General features: G+C 45.3%; 2 protein-coding genes across 3 annotated transcripts in view; both read right to left on the bottom strand.

The window, feature by feature from the left end:
* pla2g6 (phospholipase A2, group VI (cytosolic, calcium-independent)) overlaps positions 1-19,061 on the bottom strand; it is a 219,148-nt gene that overhangs the window by 149,297 nt on the left and 50,790 nt on the right. The gene's annotated exons all lie outside the window — the stretch shown is intronic.
* On the bottom strand, positions 6,245-18,679 carry pdgfaa (platelet-derived growth factor alpha polypeptide a). Its single transcript, XM_083937804.1, has 6 exons — positions 18,176-18,679; positions 17,836-17,932; positions 12,541-12,648; positions 12,022-12,215; positions 8,171-8,297; positions 6,245-6,374 (listed from the first exon to the last, which is right to left on the bottom strand). Exons 1-6 carry the CDS (start codon positions 18,236-18,238, stop codon positions 6,364-6,366), a joined length of 600 nt encoding a protein of 199 aa, XP_083793930.1. The 5' UTR covers positions 18,239-18,679; the 3' UTR covers positions 6,245-6,363.

Genomic DNA, 19,061 nt, shown 5'->3' with positions numbered 1-19,061 from the left:
TCCATGTTCAAATGAGGTAAATCTGTTTCAGCATGTACTGGTGAATAATACCATATTCCCACTGCATGGTGGATCTTCAACACCTCATTCTCACTTAAAAGAAGAGTTTAAAAAAACACCCTCAATGGGAAGTGAGATACTGAAATTCCTGAGACAAGACAGAATAAAGTTGGGCACACACAGGACTGCAAAAACTATGCTATTCATTCATTCATTCATTTATCTTCAACCGCTTGTCCCTGTCGGGGTTGCGGGGGGCTGGAGCCGATCCCAGCTGACATTGGGCATGGGGCGGGGTACACCCTGGACAGGACGCCAGTCTATCACAGGGCACATAGAGACGAACAGAGACAGACAAACATTCACACCTACGGGCAATTCGATACAGCTACAACCAATCAGAGCCAAGAAACCTGACCTATAACCAATCAGAGCCAAGCAACCTGACCTATAACCAATCAGAGCCAAGAAACCTGACCTATAGCCAATCACAGCGACGAAACAGTGGTGCTTGGTAAGTGGAAAACAATGGAGGCAGAGTCACAAACTTTCTCAAATTCCAGCCAGACAGCACACTAAAATACGTTTCTGACTAATATCAAGTTGTATTGGATCAGTTCTGTGCTACTTTGACAGTTTGATCTGAGTTTCGTGAGCCTGGTAAACCGGGCTGAACCTGCAGACTGGACGGTGATGCTGTCAGTCATCGTCTCAAAGTCCGGGCCAGGTCAGCTGGAAATCTGTCTGAATGAGAGAGCGGCCAGAACTCTCTGCCAGAACAAATGAAACATGAGTTTGGCAGATTTGTCTGGTTTCCAGGCCAGTAAAACTGAGTTTTCCCCCCAAAGAATCATGAAAAAGCACCACTTTAAATCTTGTGTTTACCAAAGATGTGCACGTCTCTTGGAAATAAGTCGTTCAGTGTGAAAAAAGCATAAAAAAGACTGAAACCAACGCTGTGGTTGACTAATCAACTTAGAGGAACCAGCCCTACTTTTTTGCTTTGAGCTAAATGCTAATTTCAGCATGCTAACAGGTTCACAACGACAATGCTAACGTGCAGCTGTTAAAGAGAAACGTTGCAGCTTGTTTATAGTGACTGCAGAATGGGAAGCATATGCAGATAAAGAGTGTTTGGCTTCCGTCCTATTGGAGGATGGCTTGGCATTGTTTATTTGCATGTACTGCCCATGCCGTAATGACACACTGAAACATTTTAAACAGCTAAATGTACAGTGTTCATCTTAGCTCATGGTGGTGCGAGAGGAAGAGTGAGATGATTATCACCAAAGTGAGCAAGACGCAGGACCTGGGAACCATGAATGCCTTCACCAAATATACTGCACCCACTGCAACAACTGCTCTTCATCAGACAACATTGTGTCGGTGCAATACACAAGTGGTTAATTAGGGCGCATTCACACTGTCCTTCCGTACCGGGCCAAAACAGGTTTTTCGGTAAAGCCTAGTGCGTTTGACCAGTGTGAGTGCAACCGCTCCGCGCCTAGTTGCGGCCAGCTGGCCGTCCACAGCCTGTCTGAGAGAGGTGGGCTTTTGTAGAACGAGTTTGCACATGTATGAGCACGAGCACGAGGCCTACGGTGGTTCTGACGTCATTTATGTGCGTCTGTTCAGACATTGAAAAAAGAAGGACGGACCATGCACAGACAACAACAACAACAATGGCGGTGAAAGGTTCACGTTGGTGTGATGCGGAGGTGGAGTGTTTACTGCAGATTTGGTCGATGAAAAGATTCAAAAACAGTCGACAAGACGCACAAAAACTCTGAGGTCTACGGAAAGATTTGTAAACAAAGAGACGCATCGCGATGACGTCAATCAATGCGTGTGACGTGTTACGGCGTGATGAGGTATGGACAGGCAAGAAGCATTTGCGCGAGTCCCAGGCAGTGTGAGTACAAACGAGCTGGCCAGCGGGGGGAGAGGGAGGGGGGGACAAGTACCTTAAAGCCCGGGGCGCGGTGTAGAAGGATAGTGTGAGTGCACCCTTAGAGCCCTGCAGTGTGCAAGCTAATTATTTCTTTATCTTATCACTTTTGGCTCGGCACCTGCCTTCTTTGGTTCGGATGTGCGTGCACACTCCCTCTGTCTTTGCATGCTCTGACTTCATTCACAATTCACAATTCACAGTCTTACTTATATCCAGCAGCTGCGTAACCTCGAGGTGTTCAACAATCAGATCTACTTTCAGCTCTTCAATGGCCGTGTGTAGGAATGCTGTGGTTCGGTAATCTGATCCGAGATCTGTAGCTGAAGGGGGCGAGTCGGACTTCCATCTGCTTATATCAGGTTGTACTTGACCTGCGGAGCGTTCAGCATTTTAGCTAGCATGTTGTTAATCTGCTTAACTGAGCTTTAGAGAGATGGAGTTTCTCTCTCTCTCTCTCTCTCTCTCTCTCTCTCTCTCTCTCTCTCTGTTTCACACACACAAATCCACTTCCATCCTTTCTCCCACACAAAGACACACTTTCACTGTCACTCTGTATCACACACAATCTCGCCATACTCCATCCTGTCTGTTTTCATCTCCTCCCTCTCACTTTTCAGTTACACAGTCTTATCCCCATCTGTCTCTTCTTTCTCTTTGTTCCCTTTAACACAAACAACTGGTTTTCAGTCCTTTATATCCAAAACCCTTTCTCTTTTACATGTTTACATGTTGGACATTTTGCTGCATCCTGAGAACACAAAATGAAACTGCAGCATGCGTCCGGCCGCTGCAGATTTCTACATTTTGGACCCAAAAACCAAAAGTTTTCATGCACAGTGTCGTCTTTGTGCAGCTCAAATGGAACCACTCAATTAGGAATTTTATGTATTTACACCAACTACCCACTCTGGTTACAGCGTTGGCCAATGTCTACACATGGTTTACACCAGCTCCATCAGAAGCAAAACGCCAGCAAAGTGAGTTACGCAAAGCGACCTCAAGCTGGCACGAGTTAACCCGGCTGTCTGCCTCGTCTGCTTTTTCACCACAACAACCAACAAACATTTGTTTTGTCCTCTGCTTGTTGTAAATACAGTCGTCTGTTGAACCATGTCTTAATAAGTGTTTAACGTCTGAAACATAAAGAGCTTTTTTGAAACGGCTGCAAGCTGCGTGAAACCGCAGCATTGCAGGTTTGGGGGGTGCCAGGTCCGGCTCCATGGCTTCACCGCCACAAAAACAAACCCTGCAATTTTCTCTTTATTTTGCGGTCTTCTAATTGGCTGCTCTCCCCAAGCAAGAAAAGTTGTTACATAAAGACTATTTCACTATTGCAGGATGACAAAACTGTAGCTGAAGTTTTGGTTGGATTATTTACTTGCATCTGAACGATGACTCCTGAACAAGACGAGGGATACGTTGAAGCTGACGAGAAAAAGCTAGCACTGGACCTTATTTTATCACAGACATGTGTTCACAAGGGTAAGAATTACTCTCCATGTTAAAGAGTAGAGAGTTAAATCTGTTTCAGCATGTACTGGTGAATAATACCATATTCCCAGTGCATGGTGGATCTTCAACACCCCATTCTCACTTAAAGGAAGAGTTTAAAAAAACACCTCAATGGGAAGTGAGATACTGAAATTCCTGAGACAAGACAGAAAAAAGTTGGGCACACACAGGACTCAAAAACTTGGATTTTCAAAGATGTTATATGCTATACATTCATTCATTTATCTTCAACCGCTTCTCCCAGTCGGGGTCGCACGCGGGGGTGGGGGGCTGGAGCCGATCCCAGCTGACATCAGGCGTGAGGCGGGGTCCACCCTGGAAAGGACGCCAGTCTATCCCAGGGCACATAGAGACGAACAGAGACAGACAACCACTCACACCTACGGGTGATTTAGAGTCATCAATGAACCGAACACCTGCACGTCTTTGGACTGTGGGAGGAAACCGGAGAACCCGGAGAAAACCCACGCAGACATGCTATATGACTTGTAAAATTAATATGAATGGCTAAAAACTGCATTTAATTGTCAATTTTCAGGTCAAATGTTTTATTTATTCTTTCATTTCTTGTGTCAGTGATACACACGGGAGTACAACTGACTTTTGTTCTGTTTTTATTCTTTGTTTCTAGTCGCTTATCACAGTTGTCGTGACAGTATGACGGGAACACCTTGAGCAATATCACTACTGGTCAAATTGTGAATCATTTCACAATTTTGCCCACAATCTCAGAACCCATCGGCTATCTCTCTGGAGACAATTTAGCCTCTGGGGGCAACTGTGGCTAATATTCCTTCCGGAGCAGCCAGTGGATATCTGGGCCAAGACTTCCTCCTCTGGGTGGAAGTAATTGTTGACTGTCCGATGAGCAACTTGAGAACCTGGAGTGGAGTTGGGAGATGTATCCGGCTGTTAAGTCTGGCATAACACCCTTTCAAAATAAGATTTCCGGGTCCAAACGCTCCTTTGAAACAAAACGGACACAACGGCCGAACATATGAACAATCACCTCTTTTGTCAGTTAGACATATTTTTCATCCATAAGAAAGAGGTTAAATGACAATTACGTTGTTTTTTAAAACTCAGATCTGTTCAAATAACGGTGAACACGGCACTGTAGAAATACGAGTCTTGGAACCGCACATTATATTTTGAAAGGGCGTTACGTAGCGACTTAACAGATAACTGCACATCTCATCTCATCTCATCTTCAGCCTCTTATCCGGGGTCGGGTCTCGGGGGCAGCAGCTTTAGCAGGGGACCCCAAACTTCCCTTTCCCGGGCCACATTAACCAGCTCTAACTGGGGGATCCTGAGGCGTTCCCAGGCCAGTGTGGAGATATAATCTCTCCACCTGGTCCTGGGTCTTCCCCGAGGCCTCCTCCCAGCTGGACGTGCCTGGAACACCTCCCTAGGGAGGCGCCCAGGGGGCATCCTTACTAGATGCTCGAACCACCTCAACTGGCTCCTTTCAACTGCACACCATTGCAGATAGATAATAAGAAAAAGCTGATGAAAAGCTAGATCATGGTCACACAACAGCCCGCAGGTTTTGTGCTTGCATGACAGCCGATGCGTTGCGCCCCTTTTGCTCTCTACATGGACCGATTACCAGCATGCAGCCGAAGTCCGCTCAAACGTGATTCGTCAACACTACTCAGACTACAAACGAAAGCTTCCGCTACCCAAATTTCGTCCCGTTGCCCACCGATTCTACATTCCTAAGCTGAATCTGTTCATATAGATTAATTTGCCCGTGGTGAAGGGGTTAAACGGAAAGTGTGTGTGTGTGTCTGAGAATGAGAATGGACACTAGGCGAGCAGCTGACGGATGTGGTGTGTTTTGATGAGGTCACCGTCTCCTCCATGCCGTCCAGCGTTTGTCATGGGATGAGGTCAGCCCTGAAAACATTTAGCTTCCTCTAAACTGAGTCGGGTGGACTTTGGAATAACAACAGAAGTTCTGCAACAACACTGAAAAACCACCCGTTATCTGTGAGTTTTACGGCGGACACACGTGTATCTCTATTCTCTGTGTTAGCGGGGGTTTTATGAGTGTGTGTGTCTCTCTCACTTACAAATTCACAGGGGTTTTAGCTTCAGTATTATCATCCTCCGGATAATCTCCCTCTCACACACACAGAAGCCTGCTCGGTTCCTCTTTCAGGTTTAGATAAATCCTTCAGTCGCTCCGAGAAGCATTTTGTGGAAAAACCTGTTCCTCTGAAAGCTTTTTGTTCTAATCACCATGCTCACTTTGTTTTCATATAAATAGTTTATTAGTATCAGTAAAATGTCAGGAGGATTTTCCCCCCTTTCCATTCTTCATGTGGATAACATACCAGAAATAGAGACAGCGATAGAAAACGAGAGGTTATAAAAATAAGAGGATATACGTGCATGTGTGTGCATGTGCGTGTGTGTGTGTGTGTGTGTGTGTGAGAGAGAGAGAGAGTGTGTTTTGCAGAGGAGGAGTAAATCTTGGAGTACAAAAACCTAATCCCAGTCACTGTTTCTACAAAGGATTCCACCCAGTTTATAATCCAAGTCTGAGCGGTTTATACTCTGGAGAAGGAACGAGACGCAGATAATAAGTCCTTCAACATCCCAGAAATCACCTCACTCCTGCCAGTGTTCTGCATTTTCAGCATCTAAATCGCTTGTTTGTTCTCCACAGCGAGGAAACCATTAACTTGTTTCTGGTTCTGGCAGTTTGTTGAGGTCCATGTGAGTCCGTTATCCTTAAATCGTCCAAATGTCACTGTGTCAAAACACGCTCCATCAAACCTTTCAGTCACTGATGGCAGGCGGTGCGGTGGAGATGTTACGAGGCTGATGGTGTTTCGTCCTTCCGGTTCAGGTCGTGCTCCTCTTCCTGTCCTCCATCTGTCCATCTCTCTTCACCTGATGCCTGTTGGGAAAAGAGTCAAGCGAAGATGAGGAAACCTTAACTCTTCCTCAAATGAAATCTTCATGCTGTTTCATACAAACATGTACACATATTTGCTGAACTGTTACTTTCTCCAGTTTAACGTGTTAGTTATGACACCAGCACGGTGCTATTATTGGTTTGTTTTACGACTTTTAGTTGGTACATTTCTATTTTCTCCCATTCTGTACGTAATGCATTTTCTGGATATTAACAATTTCACGCAGTTGGAATAGAGATAAGAGGTGCTGCTGTGATTATTATTGGACCTCTGCCGTGTCTAAACACAGGCTCATTCAGTGTTTCGTGGTTTATTCTGTTTATTTTTATTTTCTTTGTTCATGTGAGATAATACAGCAAGCACTTGACTACGACGCTCTAAAAAAAGAGGAACAACACATGCAGTTAATCTCTCTCTTCATTAATAACCCTGTGGCGCTGCAGCCTTTACATTAGTCTGAGGACATTTCATCCAGGCTTGTGTCAAAGAGTGTCGTTATGTAAAAGTAACTAGGATTCTTATTCAGACATGAGAACAGAAGACGCACAAATGTCATCGCATTTATAGAACAATATTTTTACATTAAGCGGATGTTATTGTGTCCGGGATTGAATCTGTGACCATTTTGACAGGATACTCCGAATGCAACACCCGCCGGTGTGATACAAACTGGTCCACGGACATTCATCAAGTTAATTACAGTACAATTTTATTGCGATTATATGGACTATATCGTTTTGAGCATGTTCACATCAAACTACTTTATCGATCCTACTTGTAGGGATGGAGAGAGCTCGATCATTTCTCTGTTATACGACACCTTTCACTACAAAGATCTAAATGAATGTGGTGTGGAAAGACCAGTGGCGTCTTGGAGGTAATGAGAGCGGAGCTTTGGTTAGAAGGCATGAGTTTTGTTTTTTAAAGACGCTGGGAAGGTTCACAGGAATTGTAGGTGCATATTCAACGGATTCAGTGTGGACGGAGAGCTCCGATGCAACGCTTACTTGTCGTTAGGACACAAAAGATGCTTTCTAAAAACAGATTTCCCTCTTTGAGGATTCAATCCCCCCCTTGAGTAATTTATGTGATTACTCAATCTTGGAAAACATTACTCGTGCCCATGTCGACCCACCACGGGCAATTACTTGAAAAACACAGTAACATACAGCAGCATGCAGACAGACAAAAGATACCAAGGAGCTAAAAACATGGAAAGCTGAAGATTGACAGACACATTCCTGTCCACACACATACTCACGCACGCACACAGACACACACACACACACACAATGCACTTTATGAATACATCTCAATTCAGCTCGGTTTTAATACATGTTGGAACTGGGAAAAGTACATTTTATCAATTCCACTGTCTGTAGTTGGCTCTAGTTCAGTGTGTGTGTGTGTGTGTGTGTGTGTGTGTGTGTGTGTGTGTGTCTGAGGGGGTGTTGCCCTAAGGGAGGACTAATTCAAGGCGAGGGAAAACAGTAAATACCTCGGATCTCTTATCAGCTCTTTTGGTGTCAGTAGACACATTCAGACAGGAGCAACCTTCACATGAGAACTGAGCCAATGCATAATCAAACACACACACACACACACACACACACACACACACACACACACACACACACACACACACACACACACACACACACACACACACACACACACACACACACACACACACACACACACACACACACACACACACACACACACACACACACACACACACACACACACACACACACACACACAGCTGTAGGCTCACCATTGTCTGTGTCTGAGTTTGAGCTGATGTGGCGTTTGTTGGTGCACATGCATTCCAGGTGATCCTCCAGCCTCACCTGCACCTCCCTTAGCTTAGGCCGCCGTCGCACGTACTCCACCTTCGCCACCTGGAGAGAGACAGAGAGGAAAAACAAGAATCACTAGGAGAGACCAAAAAAAAACACTCAAATCTCATAAAAGTGGTAAAGACTGACTGTTAAACCCTCCCTCAAACAGCACTTGTCCAATCCCACTTTGGTAACTGTAAGTAGGAACAACCGGCCTGAGAAGCTTTGATTTGGATCAGGTCTTTTTTAAACGTGTTTGTCTACTCAAAACTGCAAGAATTACCAAGGAAGCACCTACTGCACAGCAAAGAGAGTCCTACTGCAATTCTGCGGTACAAGTATTACAGACAAAGTGGTTTCCTTGAGCTCCTTATTCACAAATGACAGCCGTGTCTCTACCGCGTCTGTGTAAACACACACGTGTGTCCCGGTTGGATGAATGAATAGAGCGTTAACACTGCCAAAGAACTGATTTCACTGACAGTAAGTGAAGCATTGTTTGTTTTGTGTCAACATACATCACACTTACTGCTGACGCCAGTTGTCTAAGCCTTGTTACTGTAACACACACACACACACACACACACACACAGACATAGTTCCACTGAAATAGATGAACATATGCGTCAACACACCCGTCACACTGTACACATACACAAACAGTGAAACCACACGCTGCATGCTGATGCTCATATCCTGGACAAGCAGCCAAGTCAGCGGAGCTCCAAGTCTGATCACAGAAGCATCGCTGCTTCAAGCCTGAACTGCCTCAGAGTGCAGCGAGCCCAGACTCTACGACAGAAACTCAGGAGGTTCAGCTGAGGTGACCACTACTAATGTGCCGCCTGGAGCACATTCAGTGGCAACATGAACATACAACATACAAAGAGCAGGACTTTGACACTGGCCACAAAACCTAACCAGGGCGGCGTTCACTTCTTCCTCCCACAGGTTTAGGCCCCTAAAGCATTTGGTCAAGGTCAGGGAACGATAGCGTCTTTGGTGAAATACTCGACAAAGTTAGTGCATCCTATCCATAGACTGTATAAAAGAGATGGAGGTAGCTACCGTGAAGTCACCCGTTGTTAGTGACTACTGTTGTGAAGCTTTGAGTTTGGCATTTTGACTGACGCCCATATTTGGACAAGAGGGCGGAGCTGAGTGCAAAGCCGATCACTTTGGTTTGGTGCGGATTAAACAAACAAGATATAACATGTTAATCTGTGAGCTTTGGAGGTGCAAGTAGGAAGATTTTGTTCCAGCTCAGGTTAGCTATCTAGTCATTGTGCTAAGCTAAGCTAATTGGCTGCGCATTGCACATCACATTGTACAGTGCTATACGAGCCTGATGTTGGTGTGGAGGATGCCATCCTCTACAAGCTGCACTGAGTCCACTCCCATCTGGATAAGGGAAGCGGCACAGTGAGGATTCTTTACTTGGACTTTAATAACACCATCCAGCCCTGTTTACTTCAGGACAAACTGAACAGGATGGGAGTGGACCCCAATCTGGTGGACTGGGTCAGGGACTACCTCACTGACAGGCCACAGTACGTCAGGCTGAAGGACACCACGTCTGATACTGTGGTCAGCAGCACCGGAGCCCCTCATACATTCAATGGAAGCATTACATTTCCCACAAAGCCTAATTCCCACAGCAAATTTTTCGTATATGAACAGAATTTTCAGCTGATTGATGAAGTGCAAAAGTTGCCACAAGTGATGGATGGGGATTCCCTCCGGACTCAGCTCACACCTCACCACAGCTGTCCAGTACGACACCCACAACCCTGCCAACATCGTGCAGATTCACCTGTTGATCACATGCTCTAGCTTACCTTCATTCTTGAACTTGATCTCCTTAATTTGAGGCAGCGACTTGTTTAAAAAACTGGAGGGTCAATCCCTTATATTCCGGGAGAGTACAACAGCTTGTAACTTAAACGTGCTGACTATGATCCAAACTGCTTCACTCTCGTACTTAAGGTCACAGCCTGATACGATAGTATTGAGGTCAACGTGCTAATGTTATTTTTCTTTCTCTCTCTTTGTTTGTTTCATTCATGGACACACCCCCACAGCCTCCGTCCTGCCATTTCCCCTCCGGCAGTGTGTGTGGGTGCATCTTGCACTCGTGACCGTTTACCCTCTGAACGGCGAATCTCAGCACATGTGAGTGACTTTATTTTTGATTTCCTCTGTAAGCAGACAAAGGGCGGGTCCTTTCATCTCAGATTGGATATCAGCAGGTCAAAGCACAGAGAATCAAACTCGCCCTCTACGTTTCTTCCTCAACTTTCTACCCACTCGACCTCTGGCAACACACACTGATACCATCTTAGTTTCTCCATCTTTCACTCTTCTTATTTCCTACATACTCCATCACTCTATTAAAGCTGCAGTAGGTTAATAAACACCAGATTTTAAGGCAGAGTGACACCTCTTCTTGCACCTATCCTTCTCCAGGACTAGATTTTCTAAAACCTGTAAAACAGAACCAAGAGGAGTAGTTTCCTCTCAGAACACTTAACTGAATAATAATATGATGAAAGATTATTATGGCTTTTTTTTGCCCAACAACCCCGAAGATAAGCTAAGATAAGATAAGAATTTTTATCTTCACATATAGTCTTAGTTTTTTGTCTAAGGGCGCACTCACACTGTCCTTCCGCACCGGGCTTTAGGGTTTTTCTATGTCTGAACAGGCGCACATAGATGATGTCAGAACCGCCGTAGGCGTCGTGCTCGTGCTCGTACATGTGCAAACGCGCTCTACAAAAGCCCATCTCTCTCAGACGGGCCATGGACGGCCAGCTGGCCGCAGTTGTGCGCGGAGCGGGTGCACTCACACTGGTCAAACGCACTAGGCTTGACCCGCAAAACCTGTTTTGGCCCGGTACGGAAGGACAGCGTGAGTGCGCCCTAATTCAACATTGGTAACAGACTTCAAAACTCCTTCTAGATAAGCCATTATAGGAACATATATACACACACTGACTGATGTCCGTATAGCCACCTGTGTAATTACTATGCAACATGCTGTTGACACCATAAATATCAATATCAAGTCTTTAATGTTATTCTAATGATTAAAAATTGCATCTTGGATCCCTTCCCTGTGCGCAGATTACAAACACACACACAGACACACACACACTTTGGGTCGGCTCCCAGTTGGCCGGTTGTGACTGTGAACCGACTGGAGTTTACAGAGTCTTATTTCCAGCTCTGGCAGAGAACAAAAGGAAGCTATTATATTCTTGAACTAACTCGCTGCCAGGCTCTCAATCCCCGACACACACACACACACACACACACACACACACTAACACACACACAATGGTGAAGCTGAGAAGAGTAATTGTTTTTGGCAGGTGTAGAGTGTATAGTAAGTGGTTGTGTGTTAACATGCTCTGTGCCATCATTAGTTTTGTGTGTGTGTCCGGGGTCGGTGCCACTGAAACACAAATAACAGAAGCCTTTTTAAAGAAATGTTTGTAGAGTGGTTACCGGTGTTTACGACACATGTGCCAAAATGCTGGAACAGCAAGAATGAGAGTTTAGAAAGTTACAGTTTTGCCTCTTATAATGCATTTTTGTTTGTTTTTATTCAGCCTGTTCTTCGTGTTGTAATGCAAAGCTTAAAGTTGTTGTTCTGAAGTGTGTATGATAGAAATTGGTCACATTGCCTCTTATTTAAAGGAGGTTGTGTATGTAATGGAAAGAGGTCCAAAAGAACACCTCCAGACATGATATTCAGTGGAAGCATGTTCTTGTTTTGTACCTTGACTGTGCGGTGGTGCTTGCGGGCCGCCTGGCATCTCATGTTGCTGGTGTTGCAGCAGCCGGTGCAGCGTTTCACCTCGACGCAGGGCGGCCAGATGATGAAGTTGGCCGACGTGGGATCCACCTGGCTCCTGGGGATCTCATAGATGGCTGTCCGCACTTTACACACCGCCGGCAAGGCCTCTTCCACCACTGAACGAAAAGGTTGAGGGTTGCAGAAACATATCACTTTTGACCACACATGGACTCCTAGTACTATGAAATCTCACCAATATGAACTTGCAATAAATGTATTGGTAGATGTTCATCTTTTTGTCACTGTGGTCATTTTGAAAAAACAGAAACAAAACAAAACACAGCAGTCTACACACAGTGATATGCTGTAGTAATGCCAGTGCAAAGTAAACCAACTTTGTGTATAAACTGTGTACATTCAGTCACTGTGTTGCCGTTTCTGAGACCTTGGTAGTGTGTGTATATGTGTGCTTATCTGTGTGTGTGTGTGTGTGTGTCTCACCGGTGCTCCTCCTGCGTCTGGTGTGTGTGTGTGCCCTCTTCAGGTCGGGGAAGCTGTGAGAGAAGTCCTTGTGGTAGTTGTGTTTGGTCTCCTCGATCACCTCGTTCTCTGCGTGAAGACAAAACAACGCACGCACGTTCAGACGTCACATGCTCGCATTTTTAACACCATTCAGAAATGTTCCCAGATCCCTTTTCAACACACACACACACACACACACACACACACACACACACACACACACACACACACACACTAAGACACCTCTTTGAAGGAAAAAAATGGTTATTTTCCCATTGTGGACAAGATCACGGAAGGTCATGGAAAACATCTGGAGCTGGTTGCACCAACTGGTCTTAACGAAGCCTGGTCCTGAGCGCTAAGTTGCTCTTTGTTTAGACCAGTCTTTAGAATGAACTTCACATCAGTTGCACCAACCAAATGTATTAACTAGGACTCGTCTAACAGCCAAACTACATGGGGAACAGACAAGTAGAGGTATTTTTTTACCTTCTACGCAGACTCTGTCAGTAGCTTGTGGCTGCTGCCAGCTTCACTGTGTGCCATTGAGTTTTAACACAGTTTCACGGACCTTAAGATACGAACATGAGTCACGCTCTACAGGAGAGGAGAGGTTTGTCCGTGTTTGATTGTCATTAGCTGGCAGCCACAGCCGAGATTTTGATCTTATCTCGGATTTACACCCAGACTGAGGGCGCACTGTACCGTACCGTGCCCCGTGCCTTAGGGTCCTTGTCCCCCCCTCCTGGCCCGTTTGTACTCACACTGCCTCAGCGAATGCTTCTTGCTGCCCATACAACATCACACCGTAACACGTCACACGCATTGATCGACGTCATCGCGATGCGTCACTTTGTTTCCAAATCTTTCCGTAGACCTCAGAGTTTTTGTGCGTCTTATCGACTGTTATTGAATCTTTTCATGGACCAAATCTGCAGTAAACACTCCACCTCTGCATCACACCAACGTGAACCTTTCACCACCATTGTTTTAAATGTCCGCGCATGGTCCCTCCTTCTTTTTTCTATGTCCCAACAGGTGCACATAAAATGAGAGCGGCCATAGGCATCATGTTTGTACATGTGCAAACATGCTTTACAAAAGCCCACCTCTCCCAAACAGTCCATTACCGGCAAGCGTACCGCGCCTAGATGCAGTACGGTTGCACTCACACTGGTCAAATGAACTAGACTTTAGCCGTGAAAGGTCCTGGGGCACGGTACGGATGGACAGTGTGAGTGCGCCCTAAGTGAGAAGAATCCTTACACCAAGATGGTACAACAGGCATACCATATAACGAAGGGACATATCTGTTTGTCAAGACATTGAGATGACTGACCAACTGACCTAAAACACACAAAAACGTGACAGGAGCGGGTTGTTTACATGCTGCAGTCAGTTATTTGTCACAGACATCTTTATCAAGTCTCTGCTGATCAAAGCCCAACGTTAACCAGGTTACTCTAACTGAGTTATGGTGTTGATATCTTACAGCGGGTTACTGAGTTGTCTGCATGGAAGTGTAGCCGGTGAGAAACACAGTGTGTATCAGATTCATTGGAAATCTAATTCACATAAAGACACAGATACACACACTGCATCAGGAGTTCACTCTGAGGTCACAGCCCACAGCTGAGAAAATGCTGTTTTGTTCGCAAAGAAGTTAAAATATTTGAAGTGACATTAAGTTACGAGCCAAATTGACCTTCTTTCCGAGTGTTGGGTGAGCTTTTATGGGAATGAATGCCCTTTTGTTTATCCATGTGGTCGGGTGTTGTCTTTTTTTTTAAGTTTCAAAGCGTTTCGACACTTTTGATGAAGTATACTGCAGATATTTGTTCTGCTATACTAAAGAAATATTGATCTGAGGTCAGTTTACATTCAGCCATCATCATCATCATCATCATCATCATCATCCCACTGACCCATCAATGGATAAAACATCCTCGCCATCGTCACCCAGCTGTAATATATTAAAGAAGACGTTTAACAGGTGTGACCTTCAAACTGGAGCCAAACCACAAATGTTATCTTTCTAAAGTCACACATATCATTTCAACTCAACCTGCACTGGTGAGTAAACGCTGTTTTTACACAAACAGTTTAAACGTTGTATCAAGAGGTTAAAGGACAACACAATCCCAAATTAAGTATTGCAATAGGGGGACGGCCGGTGGCACAGTGGTAAGAGCAGTCACACCCATGTCAAGAGGCTAATGGTCTTCGAGGCATCGGGCGCAGGTTCAGGTTCTTCATGTCCCCCCACCCCCCACCCCCCCACCCCATTTCCCCTCTGTCCTATCTAATAAAAGGCTTGAAACCCACACACAAATAGATCTTTAAAGAAAGAAGAATTGCAATATGTTATTTCTATTACCGAAGACAGTTCAATCAATATTTGTGAACTTCTCTCAGAAAAGTGTGTCTCAAACTTGTGATGTTATAAAATATTAAGTCTGGAGCTGCTCCATAGACAATGAATGGGAGACTGGTTTTGTGGAACAGCAGAATCCTTTTTTACACCCGAATGAGCTTGAACTTACTTAGATCATAAGAATAACATGTATGACATTTGAAAATAGTCGTAGTTCCCCTTTAACATTGTGGGAACTGACCTCCCGTCTGGCGACAGGAACTAATCATTTATTTTAGGCTTTTAATCAATTCAATTTTATTCATAGTGTCAAATCATAACAAGAGTTTTCTCAGGGCACTTTCCATATAGAGGAGGTCTAGACCACAATCTGTGATTTACAGAGACCCAACAATTCCCACATGAGCACACGAGTGTCTATGAGTGTGTCGTAGATGTTTTGGTGTAAGACCCCAGATCAGATCTCCCGAAGGAAGAATATATGTGGATGCAAATAGAGTGGGTTTGGAGAGATGCTTCCAGTCTGTTCCTCAAGTTTTTAAACTGAACTCTGCCTTTGTGTGTGTGTGTGTGTGTGTGTGTGTGTGTGTGTGTGTGTGTGTGTGTGTGTGTGTGTGTGTGTGTGTGTGTGTGTGTGTGTGTGTGTGTGTGTGTGTGTGTGTGTGTGTGTGTGTGTGTGTGTGTGTGTGTGTCATGATATGCTGTTAAAGTCGATTGAGCGTTTCCAAAGTGTTCACATATCCAACCACAGGATATCCACCAACTTATTCGGAAGCTATAAATTCTGAGTTACATTTGTGTGTGTGTGTGTGTGTATGTGTGTGTGTCGGTGTGAGTGTGAGTGTGAGTGTGTGTGTGTGTGTGTGTGTGTGTGTGTGTGTGTGGCTGGGTGGCTGGGTGATAGGGGGTAGAGAGAGAAAGATTCCCGTAAATCAGCATAAATGATGTCTGAGGGGACTATTTTAATTTGCTTCTGAATACCAAACCTCACACATCTTTGTGTGTGTGTGTGTGTGTGTGTGTGTGTGTGTGTGTGTGTGTGTGTGCGCGTGCACCCGTCACACTCTCCTGCATGCAGAGCTGCCTGCCATGTGTGTGCAAGCAGTCACGCACACACGCCCGCTTAAATACACAATGTGCTTCTAAAACACAACAAAGTCTACCTTCAATGTCTCTCTCTCTCTCTCTCTCTCTCTCTCTCTCTCTCACTCTCTCTCTCTCTCTCTCTCACTCTCACTCTCACTCTCACTCTCTCTGTCTGTGCCTCTCGCTCTCTCTCTCTTGCCCTGACATGCAGGAATTTGAGCATGAATTATACATAGCAACGCAGCAGCCTTCAAGCGGGCCCTGCTCTCAAACCAATAATGGGCAGCATGACAACAGCATAATGAAGTGAGCCACTTGACCCCCACCGAGCCGGGGAGCCGTCACACTCGGCATTTGCATCTCAATGATGCCAGGATTAATGGTGGCACCGCTCGGAGCGGCAGACACTGAAAAAATGAATCAACTATTTTTTCACAGGCAACGTGAAGTTCAGAGGAGAAGTTTGTGTGACCAGGAATTTAAAGTCTGACCCGAGGCGTTAATGCAATAAAGCCTGTTTTATGCGACAGTTATTTCCTCGTGTCTCACCTCACCGATGCTGTTCTGATGTATTACCTGGATAATAAGAACCGGCATCTACTGTGTTTAATGACAGGGGATATTGGGGTTATTTAGAGTTATAGTTAATTTAATTTACTTGTGTAATGTTTACTTTTTGTGTTTTTAAGAAAAAGGAAGACATTTTTTACAAATTGCAGTTGATGTTGAACTGCTCTTCCAGCTAAGAACAAAGCCAGAAAAGGGAAGACATAGAAGTCACAATTAAGTTTAGGGATTATTTCCTGGTGGGGAGATTCTTCCTCCGACGAGCGCCAGGTGTTTGACAGGAAGCAGAAGAAAAATACAAGCAGGATGTTTGGTAGCAGAGGGCCAATCGATAACCTCAGCTAAAGGTGCGTGGCTTTCATCATTTTGAGGGATATGCAAGAAACACATTTTTAAAAGACTGGTTAATTGTGCAGGGGAAGTTGAGCTATCCCGACTCTTAGCCCTTATGGGATGAGCTCCAAAAACACTGCAATTCCCATAATGCATCTCTATCTCTTCATGTGACCCTCTGGTAAATGCTCACATCTGTAAAACTCCACACCCTCCACAGTTTCTAACAAGGCTTCTTATTAAAAACTTTTATTCTACCAGCCCAAGATTAGATACAGCTGCTGGTATCACTGTGGCATTATCACTGGCAGACTTGACGAAGCTCCCCCACAGCCACACACAGCTGTTGTCACAAGCTGAGTTTTAGCTATTTAACATGACCATTGAACTGATTCTGATGTATGCCTCATGCCTCTTTAAGCAATCATATAAAATCTAAGCCTGGGTGACCATTGGCAGTGGCTCACAAGCACAAAGTTAACTCAGAGTTCAAGGAGGGTGTTAGGAGCAAGACTGGCCTGCTGGTCTCCTGGCAACATCCGGTGAGGCATTCCAGTAATGATACAAGAGGGCAGCATCCTCTTACTGTGCACTGAACCAGATGCGACTAATACCTCATTTCAGAGTCCTTCAAGGCACAGCCGAGGAGGGAGGCGGCAGCAGCCCTGACTGGCACACATGTAAGCCTCTTGGGGCTGTTTGTCAGCACTGTTAAGATCCACTAGATGCTAAAAATAAGACCACAGCCACTCATTTTAAAAGTTAACAAGCATATATACTCATAAAAGTAATTTGTCCTTAAAAGAGACGAGCAAGCATGTCTGCCTTACTATGCTTACACCACACACGTCATATAATTTGCTGTAAAATCCAGCTCGCGGGAGTGAGAGTTGAATCATAATGAAGCGCTTTACCTACGGAGTCTATCTCTAGCAGCCGCTGGAGGTCGCTGATGCTGCGGATCTCGCTGCGGGAGAGGCGCTCCAAAAGCTCCCGGGGGAGAGAAGACTCCTGCGGGAAAGAAAGTCAGTCGGTGAGCAGCTTTATTTAGGATGGAGGTGCAAAGCTGTGGCTGTTTGTGCGTAAAGGTCGCAGATTCATGCAAGCATCACTTATCAGCAACGAATTGCGCTTATTTAAAAGGAACAGTAGTCGTGCGTAATTACGCACTGTGACTTATGTTCCGCAGTTACATTTTCGTTGCTGTACGAGTAGCAACAAATATCAACCACAACCTACTTCCGCGCGGCTTACCTCAGCAGCGGTGCGTAACAGGCAGAGGCAGCCGGCGAGGAGGTGGTACACCGCAGCTCTCATCTCCTCTCAGATCCGCCGCATAGGCACCAGGATGAGGCGAAGATCCGCTGTAGGAGCCGGGCTGTCGCTCCCTGTTCTCGGGAGCCCAGAAGCATCCCTCGGGAGAGCTGGCCACCACCACCACAGCCACCCCAGTGAAAGAGTGAGCCAGGGGCGTCTAGAGCTTAAGATGAAGTTGAAACTCCCGAATGAAATGAAAGTTATATAATAGAGAATACAGCCGAGCTGCGCTCCCGCACTTAGTGTAAGTCACTGCAGGTGATTTCTAAATATAAATACAAGTGGCCGTAAATCACGTTTAAGTCCGAGCTGCAGGGGGAAAACTCACAGCCGCAGCCTTTTGTCCGGACTCTGAAGCATCAAAGCTCATCAAACAATCAAACTTAATTGAGGTCAAGTTGGTGTCCAGCAGTTCTTTGTTTTGGCATCAAAAGAACAAGAGTCCAGTGGAAATAAGAAACCCTTTCTTCTGCACTCACACATCCATCAATATCCATCATTTGGTCCTCAGTGTAATCCGTTCAAAATCACTCATTTTGGCTCCCGCGGCGGTTGAGAGAGCGTCGTGGCACTTTATGTGGACACTTTTCTTACATTTTGGATCGTTATTCCACAGAGATCCACTTCTGTCCCGGGTGCGAGGAAGGGAAATAAAATGGCACCAATAAAGGAGAAAAGAAAACTCTCCACTGTGCAGCTCAGAGGAGTTTGATGCCAGTTCCCAGCGGTCCTGTGATCTCCGGGGTGAATGAAGTCGGGATGCTTTCAGTCACAGGATATAGCCGTGCGCGTCCCCGTGGCGCTAAACTGCGAGCGCGCTTTG

The sequence above is a fragment of the Echiichthys vipera genome (genome assembly GCF_963691815.1).
Source record: "Echiichthys vipera genome assembly, chromosome: 2".
Lineage (NCBI taxonomy): Eukaryota > Metazoa > Chordata > Actinopteri > Perciformes > Trachinidae > Echiichthys > Echiichthys vipera.
Note: the sequence above shows the minus strand (reverse complement) of the source record. Positions and strands in the feature narration are given on the sequence as shown.